Source organism: Cinclus cinclus, chromosome 9, assembly GCF_963662255.1.
Source record: "Cinclus cinclus chromosome 9, bCinCin1.1, whole genome shotgun sequence".
Taxonomy (NCBI): Eukaryota; Metazoa; Chordata; class Aves; order Passeriformes; family Cinclidae; genus Cinclus; species Cinclus cinclus.
Genome location: NC_085054.1, coordinates 994,663 through 1,006,339, shown reverse-complemented (window position 1 = coordinate 1,006,339; position 11,677 = coordinate 994,663). Strand labels below are relative to the sequence as shown.

General features: G+C 36.2%; 1 protein-coding gene across 1 annotated transcript; it reads left to right on the top strand.

Moving 5' to 3' along the window:
• Positions 1-8,211: 8,211 nt before the first annotated feature.
• On the top strand, positions 8,212-10,000 carry C9H2orf66 (chromosome 9 C2orf66 homolog). Its single transcript, XM_062498104.1, has 3 exons — positions 8,212-8,254; positions 8,775-8,917; positions 9,818-10,000. The coding sequence occupies exons 2-3, from the start codon at positions 8,795-8,797 to the stop codon at positions 9,998-10,000; spliced, it is 306 nt and encodes a 101-aa protein (XP_062354088.1). The 5' UTR covers positions 8,212-8,254; positions 8,775-8,794.
• The last annotated feature ends 1,677 nt before the right edge of the window (positions 10,001-11,677 follow it).

Sequence of the window (11,677 nt, the reverse complement as noted above, 5' to 3'; positions counted from 1 at the left end):
TCCTAGTCTTAACCTTTTTTAAAAAGGTTAGATTATATATAGTGTTTGTAAATCAGAAAAGTTATTAGAATAGATTATATCTTGGTATTTTCTAATCAAATGTATGCTACAGTATATGTATATAAGATAATTTGTGTGACTTAGTATACTTGTAGCTAAATGAACCAGTTGGTTTAACTAGAAATAGATGTTCAGACATAGAAGAATAGCATTTTACTTGCAAATGGCTGTCAGTGAAAGATGGTGGCATTAGGGCTGGCAAAGGGCTGTGAAATGTGCAGGCTCTGATTTCTGTGGAAGATAGTTTTACTTGACTTTCATGGTCCATTTGGCTTACGACTCAATTTTACTTCTGGTTTTATTTTGCCACCTTAACACGCTTTTTCTGTATGAATCCCTTTGTTGGAACTGTTGGAAATGAAGCAGACTCGATATTTAGTGTCTTTGACAGCTTTCAAAATGTGCCAGAAAGTGAAACCAACTGAATTGCAGCATCATAGGATAACACAAATTTTCTTTTTTCATTTAATGATTTTTTTTTTTAAACTGGAGCTCTATTGATGATTGTTAGCACTCTTCGTAAAGTGGGTTCCAATATCTTGTGTATATTCCTGGCTGATTTTCAGGTTGGAGGTAGGAATAGGTATAATCCTGAGTCTGAGATCCCAGATTACAGGATTTTCACATTTCCCTCAACACTCTTTTCTCAGAATGGGTTTATCTTTACTGGGGAAAGGAGGGCAAGTCTTTCTCCTATTTGAATTTAAATGCATTGTGTGCCATTTAATAGATTTAAACTGTTGTCAGGGATATGCACCTGGATTGTGCAGTGATCGTGCTCTGGACAACTTCAGATGTTTGGCAGATTAGGAGTCTAATCCCAATTAGATTTGCCATATAACCAATTGATGGTAATAGGATTAGAAGAAGTCTTAGAATTCATTCCATTCTAAGATAGGATGAATTATCCTACTTGTCATTCTGAAAAGGACTAGATGTTCTAACAGTTTGAGATTGTTTTTCAGGTAAAATACAATGACTCGTTGTTGATTGTTTGTCTGTAGTTCTGCCACTGCTCAGAGTACCATTTCATCAGAAATGTAGGATAACCCAATATATATATATATATATATATATATATATATACACACACACACTGTTAATTGCATATGTAATGAGATGTAAATAGTACTGAAATATCCTTTATTATGAGTGGGCTACATTTATAAAACAGCTTTTGGCAAATACATTATAATGGCTCTTACTACCTTTAATTACAATGAAATTCCACTTTATTCTAAAATTTTAGATTATCTAGACTGTGTGGGAGGACATCAAGGCGCAAATTTTAAGGGTTTGGATCTCAGGATGTATTCAAAATAAGAACTATTTATGTGGCTCTAATATTTTTTTTTAATGTGCTATCAGAAACAGAATGAGGAAACAGGGTAAGAACTTAAAATACTAAATGCCACTAACTTTTGGTACAGCAGAATCTTTCTTTGACAGGGAGAGATTTAATGAGTGATAGTGATAGTTTTATACCCTGAAATTACTGTTGAAGTCTATAATCTTTTCTGCTTGATGTCATCAAACATACTCCTCACAGTCACATCATGCTGCAATGACACATTTAGCTAACACTTCATATAAAGTCTCTATGTGTCTGATAAGGAAAAACTGCCATCTTCACTGGAATTACCAAATGTACCTTGGAACTGAGTGAATTAATGTTGTCCAAAGCTAATCTTTTTAGTTGTGATTTAAAAGTTGGTTGCAGTGGGTCACATTTTGGCATCCTGTTGAAAGAGGATTGGATGGGGTGGGGGTTGGTGGGAGGTTTCTTTGTATGTTTTATTTCCAAGAACTGCAGTAACTGGAATTTTGGTTAATATTATTTATGACATTTAGAGTTCTGCCCTGATTTTGGTTTTGAATGAGCTAATTCATGTAGCAAATTGTTCCTTAGTATTAATTTGCTGCATTTCGAAACAGATGAATAACAACAAAACCCTAAGCTGTGCAGTAGTAATACACTGTAGAAGGCATAGGGACTGCTGGTATGTCTTAAGTGAATTTTTCATCTATAACCTAATTGGACTAACTTTAAAGTCAGTGATTAATAAAATAAAATGTATTGACCTTGAACCTCAAAAGCATTACATATGTCAGTGTTTGATACATCTCATTTTCTGTGTGTTTGCCAGTAACAAGTGATGAACTCAGTGTTTTTCTGAAGTCTGATAAATCTGATACATCTGACAGCACAGAATAAAGTCCATTATGTAGCTATTAATAAATGTAAACATTTGAGAAACTTTCATTTGAAGCAAGTTTATTTCAATACGAGGTTGAGTGTGTTTAGACTTTTGTTGTATTTATTCTGAGCTAAAACCAGCCATTTACTGACCTTTAATACTCTGAGTTCTGTAAACGTTTTTTGGAAGTGGTTGTAGAGTCTGTACAGAATTGTGCTGTTGTTCTAAATCACTAAGCTACTAGAAAATTGTTAGTTGCAAAGTATACTGAATTCTTAATGCTTATTTTCTATTTAATGTCTTAACGGTGAATATTTCTCACTTAATTTACAGCTTTGACTTTTTGCATCTTTTTTGAGGGGGAGACAATCAGTGTAGCTTTTGTAAGCATTTAGCACTGTACTGTAAAATATAAAATTTTCATCACTGTTTCTTTAGGGGAGACATACTTGTGTCACCAAAGCTACATACTGCTGTTGTATGGCCTCTAGGAAATGTGTGGCAGTGAAGGACAATTCAAAATTAATCCATTTTTTTATTTTAAAGTACAATTTCTACCTTTTTTTAAAAGCCAGAACTTTAAAATAGAATATTAGAATCCACAAAGTCTTAAAAAATTTAAAAACTTTTGCAAAGTCTGTACTTTGATGTATATTTTTATTTATGGAAGAATGTGCTCAAAGCTTTTAATCAGATCATCTCTCCTCAAACTCAAGTAAAAATTACACACTTTGTCTTATTAAGAGACACTGCTGCTTTTAAAAATGAATTTTAACCATTTAGAGAGAAAATTCCATAGCTCTTAAGCAAATCTGCCCAGCCCTCAGTTTTTAAGGTGTCTAAGCATCTAACTTTCTCAAATATGTGCTTATTGCCTTGTAGGATGAAAACCTGAGCTGTGATATTTTGACTTTCATTTTCTTAAGATTTAAGGTTTCTTTCTGCATTAAATGTAGACAGGTTTTGCTACTCATGCTGTCATTAAAAACCTTTGTAAGCATGTCCTCTCTACAGTTACTGGCAGGTTGTGCTCTGGATTCTGTAGGAATGTGTGGTGTCAGAGCTGAGTTTGTCTCTAAAAACCAAGAGTGGTGAACGTCATAATTTTTGTTACTTGTGGCACATCATTGCAGGTCCTCCTTCCACATGCAGCTCTTTGGTCTGCAGTGTCCCTGCCCTTTAGTGCCAAGCAGGATGTTCCCAGAACAGTGGGAACTCTGACTGACCTGGGAGGAAGTGCAGCAGCCGTGTCCTATAGACTCCTGTTGTTTGAAACACCAGCCAAGACTATTTCCCCTCTCCAACTTAAATAATTTCAGGGTATATCTAAGTATCAAATGTGCAAGTGTGTTGATGTTTATTTTTCACAAAAGGCTAAGTGCATTATTTTGGGATCAGTTCAGGCTTCAGTATTTTCCACCTCCTTCACTCTGAGTTTGGAAACAGGATTTGAGGCTGCAGCACCTGACAGCTGGAATACTTTGCAGAAGTCTACAGGTAGTAGACAGGACACATATAATTTAGAGTGCCAGACCAAAACTGAAATGTGAAATTTCTCACTGTGACTTTAAACTTGTAGCTTTCTAGAGAAAAAAATAAATAAATGTACTGTGCCTTAAACCAGTAAATGAATACACTCTAACTGTAGCCTATGGACTTCCATAGCCTTATATTTGATTTTTGATGTTGACCAAAAATATTTGTGTGGATCATACTGAAACTTGATCTGGGGAAAATGCTTTAAAAATTATTTTGAACCCATTTTGCACTTAGAGAAATGAAGGTTTATGACATGTACAGCATATTTTTTTTTGGAATCACACCAACCAAAGTCAGAAGGCTATAGCTGACCTGAATTTTTCAAGCCTTTCTGTTGTGACCAAAAGAAAAATAAGGAAGGAAAACTAGTTGCATATATCTGTCTCAGCTTTGAAGTCTGTGTGTCAAATTATTTTTAAACATTTAGATCTTTATTACTCAAAAAAAAAATTCCTCTTAATTGTAGTTTAAGCAAAATACTGTATTTAAGCCATTGAATAGCAAAATCTTCACCAGTGTGAGAAGAAAACTAGACAGGAGTGGGGCTGATTGTTTGTGTTAAGGCTCCAGAAGTTTTGAATACTAAATTTTACATTTTAGGAAAAATATTCATATATAAATCCCTGAAAATTCACATGTAGGTTCCCTTTTTTGGAGGAAAAAATATACTTTCCCCCCCTAATTCATTAAAGAAAACTAGCGATACTTAACAAATTAAAATCTTGTTTTAATATAGTAGAAGGATTTCATATGTATATTTTTTAATACAAAAAGCTCAGGAAAAGCCACCACTGGCTTTCCTTATTTGTCTCAAGAGGATTCTTTGTGTATTTTGAACAAACCCCCCAAATTCTGACTTCCCCCCCTCCCCATATTAGCAGCACATAGCACTGAACCTTGGAAAGTGATGCCATCTCAGAGCTTATTGTTGTACTGTGGGTATTTTAGATTTGCACACAAATGACTGCACATCAGCTGGTCACAGAGCTGCTTCGAAGCAATACACAGCAAAGTTATAAAAAACTTTTTTTGACTGAGCACCAACTTCAGTATGAGTGCCACAGTGCTGCTGCTGTGGCACAACATGGAACACACAATCTTTGTGTCTTCCCTGCTGCTTCCTTCAATATGCTGGCTTAGGATTCCTAAAACTCATTCCAGTCACCTCACTTTTTATTTTGTGATGATGTTTTAGCCATCCTGGCCATTGGTGATTTTCTAGCCACTGGAAGATTCTAGTATTGAAACCATAGAGAGGGTAGAACTACCTTTAAGGTCTTTATGTATGATGATAACTCAAGAAAAACTGTGTAACTTGATTCCCCACTGACCTTTTATTTTATTTCTTTAAGCACAAAGACAGAATAATGTTGGCCAAAACATGTGGTTTGGGTGATTAGTGGGGAGGGAAGGATTTGTTGGTTGTGAAAGGACTTAAAACTTCGAAGAAAACATCTGTAACTTTGGGAACAATCTTACAATTTCTCAAGCAATCTGTCTTGGAAGGTTTTAACTCTTCCTCCATTTTCAGTTCTTACATAGCTACCATAAATCTGATGTTGTACGTGGAACTTAATATTTACAGGTTTTTAGAGATGTTGGCAGGGTCTTGTCCATAAATGTTTGAATAATGCTATAGCAAATTATTGTGCTTATAAAAATATTTAGAAAGAAGTTCTTACAGATCATGCCATATATCATAAACTTTGGCAAAGTCCTTGTCTTGTGAGATGCTGAGAAAACCTTGGAGGAGAGGTATTTTCGGATAATGTTGTAATTACTGGAAGATGAAATCTCATAGTCTTTAAAAACTGCATTTGGATACTTTATTCTTGTAATTGAGGGCAACTTGATTGGGAGCTACTCTGGGATGTTCCTGTTTTGTTTAGTGGTTTCCCTGGCTGCAGTGTGTACTTCAATTTTTTTTTTTTTTAAACCTAAGTGTGCATGAATTAAAGGACACTGTATAGCAAATCCCCTGCTAAAGAAACACTTCTGTATATTTTTGTATGGTATTCCAACGTGCTTGCATTGGTGTACAAATGGTTATAATTCACAAAAAGTGCCACTTCCCGGAGCTGCTCTGTGGAGTGTTGTGTTACCTGTACTGCTGTTGTACAAACACGCTGATGAGTGTTGTGAGCTATGTTTGCCTTTGGTCTTGGCTCAGGTACTCATGTTGAGCAGTTTGGTGCTTTTCCTTCTGACTTGTAATATTTGGGATTCTAAGCAGAAAATAAAAGTAGTAAACAAAAGCCTTGTGGTTGGAGCAGTGCTTTAACAGGTGCTTCTTTCACACATCAAGCAGAATGCAGTAAAGACAGTACAGGATGAAGCTTTCTCAGTATCTGAACTCCAGCACCTTAGGCTTCATGAATGGGAAATGCAATAGAACTCAAAGTGTTTGCTGAATAATACAGTTTATATAGAGCATCACATATATAAAACTTGTTCTCAGCTGAACTAGTATATTTTAAATTTTTACCTTTTAGAGGTGAATTGCATGGAATTGAGCAAGCAATGCTATGAGCGTTTTCATCAGAAAGGTTATATAATTAATATAGACATTTTGAAAATGTTTGATTTGTTGAAAATGTTTGACAAGAAAACCTGATGCTTAAACTTGGGTGCGTTAAAAAGGCAGCACCCTGACATCTGGCTTTGACAGCATTTGTTAAACTTAGCTACTGTCCTCAAAAATGAGGATGCAATTTAATTCAGTCAGTGTAAGTATACCAATAGTATATTAATATGAATGCATTCTGCTTATATTTGACTTTCTCTGAAGGAAAGAATTGAAATTACTAAAAAAAGAGCAACCCACACATTAAAATAAGCACTAGGTCTAAACAGACTTTCTAGCTCCAACAGTTTCTCAAAGCTTTAGCTCAGGAAGCAACAATACAAGTGTGTAAGGATTTTTTTTTTTTTAAGGCAGCTCACAGAAAATACAAGCTAATTGAATCTCCTGCAAATCTGCATGCTTCATTGTCACGCAAATTGCCTGCGTTCCTCCAGTAATAAAGTTTGTTTCATATTTGCAGATGACTTTGGAATGTTTTACTAGCTGAATATACTGCATATCCCCAGTTCTTTGTAAGGAAATCAAAGGAATAAATTAATTGAGGGAGAAAAAAAAGAGGTAGAAGAAAACTGCCAGCTCTTCTGGTTTTTTGTTTCCCCCCCCCCACTCCCGTCCTCTTCCCAAAGATATAAAGGAATAAAACCTACTCCCAAACTGTAAATCTTGCCTTTTCCCCTTTCTGTCATTTTTTTCTACAGCAGCATATTTCTACTTCTAGCTGAAATAAATACCTCACCTAGAAGATCAACAAAGACAGTTCCCTTATGCTGTGACCTGCCTTTTTCAAGTTATTCTGGTGCTACTGCTCTGTTTTTGAAGAGTCCACTATCTGGAAGCTGAGTGTTATGAAACAATTGATGGAGTTTGGGTTTTCTTCTGCATGTATGATTTTTTAAAAATCCAAATATGCAGAATAATAAGCTGGATGAATTGTCTTGAATTTTTATATACTACTGTAGTCATGAAAATAACACTGCTAGGATTTTGTTTACTGTGTTGCTAATGATGTTTGGATGTCCAAAACTTCACCTTCCTGGAAGAGTGGTGGTGGGTTTTTATTTTGCTTTCAAAATTTAAACCAAAGAAAATTGTAAAGCTTCTAGTCAGACATAAACATGTATACTCTGGAGTAAGGTGATGGTCAAGTATTTTGATGTGTCAATTTTGATGTGTCTATTTAGGGATATATTTGATGTGATACTAAATCATGTATTATCTACATAGTGGAGAGAAGAGTGCAGTGAAATAATAGACAAAAAATATGAGTAGCTTTGATATGAAGAATGCTGTGCACTAAGGCCAAGGGTGAATTAGCAGAGTCCTCCTTGCAGCTTTTGTTTTAGTTTCTAGTGTGACAGGAGGATATTAATTGCTGATAAAATCAGGGTAGGAAAGCAGTGCTTCCATTAAAATGTTTTGGTTTTGGATATTAAAGCAGACCTTACTTTTCCCTCTCTTTTTCCAGCATCAAGAAAGTGATCCATATCTTACTTGCTTGAAAACCCTTAGTCACCATTCCAGAGATATGGCTAATTACTTTTAACTAAAAATAATATTTTGATAAACCTGTGCTGTTTCTCCTGGGAATTGTTTTAAACTTCCTACATGCCTACTACCAATTTTCTGCACTAGAGATTGGGAGGAATTTGTACTGCACTGTTCAATAGCAATAGGTCTGAAGAGTTTCAAGGATGAAATTCTCAAGGGTCTTTATGTCATGGTTGGAAATGGAATCATTACTGTATTTTTGAACTCCTGCTAACGTCATTGACACCCACCTACAGTCTACTAGAAATATAAGTGCAGAGATCAGGTTGTTCACAGATTACGAGGAGACCAACCAAGAAGGGGTGAGCCAAAGCCAAATTCCCTGGTAAGCTCTATTTTAAAGAATGTGAGAGGGAGAATTACTTTTCTCCCCCTGAGTCAAGCTGTGAAATGGATCTCTAGTATGTTAGACCAGGCTGTATTAAATACCATTGCACTTATTATTATATGTAGTAAAATTTCACTCAGTTTTAAAAATTGAGCTCTCTGAATCTTGAGCCATATTTTTGCATTCTCCTTGGAGCACACAGGGTTCTGGTGCTGTATTAGCCACTGAAAATGGCTGTAGAAATTAAATAAATGCAAACTTACTAAAAATGTAATATTTGGTATTGAATGTTTTACTGGTCCCTCAAAAGAGAGACCAGTATCTAGAAATGGGTTTTGGTATGAGAAACACTTGTTTAGAATAATTTATTCTTCCACGTACCTTAGTACTATGAAAACAAAGAGTTGATAGCACATGGATGTAATCTGCAGTGGGCAGACTTGATTCATGTGATTTGTGTGTTCCCAGTGACAGCTCTGTAGGATTTAAGGAGTCTGTCTGTTTGTCCTTCTTACAGACAGTCTGTTCATCTTCAGCATGAGGAAAGTGCTGCTCCTGGGTCTCTATGTAGTATTGGCTGTGAGAGGATTGGCAAAGGGTGCTCCTTTCCAACCAGAAGAGAAATGGAAGCCTCTTGATAACCCCAGAAACAGAGATTTGGTAAGGAAATGTTTCAAGAAAGAGAGCTGAAGTCCTGTGTGTTTTTTTATTTTCCATGAAAAGACTTCTTATCTAAATTTAAAAGCAAGAGAGTACCATTAAATGAAATGCTAGGAACTGTGCACTTTGTATAGTCAATAAGCATTTCTCAGTCAAGATGTACTTCTTACCTAAAGAGACATTCTCAGAACACAAAAGTGCATAAAACTTCCTTATATCTCCATCCAGCAGCTTTTGTTTCTGAAAAATTATTGTGATTATACGGCCACTTGTTTTATGAAACAGAAGGGGAATGATTACTATGTTTCTTTCAAATGTGTGCTCTGGTTGCATGTTGTTTCATCTCATGGAAGTACAAGTAAGTTTGCATCTGACAGCTGAACAAAAATACCGCTCAGAGAACATTTGCACAATCTTAAAAAAAAAAAAAGTGAAGGAAAAGAATTGTTTTCCCATCATTTTTCCTCAGTGTTTTAAGAAGCTTTATTTTCTCCTTTGAAGTGATTGTAAGGGGACAACTAAGCTCAAATCAATTGCCTATTGTTGCTGACTCTTAACCAAAATGTATACAGAACTGCCCTGTTGTCTCTCAGCAGGGGTTTGGCTGTGCCTATTTTACAAGAGGTGCACACCCCTTTTACATCACAGCCCCTGTGGTGCAGTGGGGAGCATAAATGAACAGGAAACAGTTGAGCTGGTCTTCCGACTTCACGTAAGATGTAAAAGCCATGGATGGAGCTGGCATGTCTGAATTAGGTTACCTACACTGTATCAGGTTATGATCAGAACAGAGGATTTCCTCCCACAGAGGAATAAATATTAAGTCTAATTTGTGTCAGTAGAAATAATTAATCTCCATTGGTCATGCTCTGTTTATTTTCACATCCTCAATACGTTCAGTTTTTCAGAACTCTCCAGGCTTATTTCTCGGGCAGGGGCCTCGATCTCAGGAAGTTCCCAGCTACTTTCACTGTGAACAATGAAGGACCAAGGCCTGTCATGTTCTACTCAGATCCTGTTGCTTCTGCATTTGCAGATTACGAAGAAAGGAAAAAATCTTTTCAGAACCATTTCAAAGGCTGAAAGATTCTGCTGATGAAGGTAAGAGGATGCCTTCTTCTCTAACGTTGTTATGTGTAGCCAAGAAAGATTCTGACTGAGGTATAAAAGCAACTTTACTCAGAAGGAATTGAAAATGTAGTACCTTAAACCTTGCCTGAAGTGGGTTTTAAAATTCTCGAGGCCGAGATTTATGAGGTAATTACTACTTAGATAAAATAACACATGGTGCTTGTGCAGACCTATATAGACCATGATGTTTTGTTTACTCTTTTTTTCACCCCTCCATATGGAGAAGTCTGAAAGTGTGCAGATAATAGGGGATGCAGGTTTTATGTAAGGAACTGAAAAGAGTAAGATTCTGAATTGAGATTAATAGTTTCTTGTGATATATGGATATTAAAAAAATTAATTTAGATATAAGTTATTGCAGTAACAAAGCATGCATTATCTTTTAAATTCACAGTAAATAACTGTTTTCTTCTGCTTTACAAATAGTTGAGAATTTCAATAAGATTTAAATAATTTTGGTGATTTACTCAGGATCTTAAAATGCTTAAGTTGTAATCAATATTTAATTTAGGATTTCCAGCTCCGTCCTGTTCTCAGCCTGCTTAACCCCTTTGTTCTTTGTAATCAAAATTGAAGCTCTATTATTCCTATTATCATGAACCATAATAAAGAATGCACTCAAAATTTAATGGTAAATTCTCTTTTTACTGCATATTTATGTCAGGAAAAAACGAAGCACCACAGAATGTGTATTTTGTGCATAAAAAAAATGAAAAGGGAATTTAGAAGGGATTCTCTACTATAAGTCACAGCAGTGGTAAGAAAATGACTGGTTCTTTGTCGTGTGTAATTCAGGATGGTCATGGTAGTTCTTTTCGGTGTTCAGAACTGTTTTGTAGGAGCAGAAGTTCAGCCAGTGTTTTCCTGTCTTGGTTTGGATCATACCTTGGTTACATATGGCTATTTCTCTCACTTTGTTTTTTGTTTGTTTGTTTTTTGTTTGTTTGTTTTTTGTTTGTTTGTTTTTGTTTGTTTGTTTTTTGTTTGTTTGTTTTTTGTTTGTTTGGTTTTTGTTTGTTTGTTTTTTGTTTGTTTTTGTTTGTTTTGGTTTGTTTTTTCAGGTGTTAACTTCAGAATTCCATACCGGGTGGAAACCTTCACAGCAAAATGTTACTGCTTTGATTTTTTAACTGTTACTTGACAATTCAAAATTTTCTCCACTGTCACCTTTTCTGCCAATGAGATCTGGTGTCCTGCTGCAATGAGCATTATTCTGTCTGTGGACAAATGTGTGCTCTGCAGTTTGTGAGCAGAATTGTGCTTAAGTGTGAATAAACGAGGAGTGCAACAGCGTGCATTTAACTACTGCCGAGTGTCTTTGTTCAAAGCTGGTAAATAAACGTTCCCTTTCAGTCTATTAGAACGAGATGTCCCAAGGTGTTCTGTGACAAGTTTTCAGATCCTCTTTTGGTACCACACGTTTCTTGGTTCCTTACCCCGGCCCCGCACGCCCATTTCTGCTCCTGCGGTGTGCTCAGAACGCTACCATCACTCCGTGTGCGGAGTTTAAAACCCCATCCGGGGCCAATAAAAAGAAGAAAGGGGCGCTCTGAGCCGCTGTTCTCCCGCCTCTGCGCTCGGGCCCGCCCTGCCCTCAGGGGCGGCCGCCGCCCGGAACTGGCGCGGGCG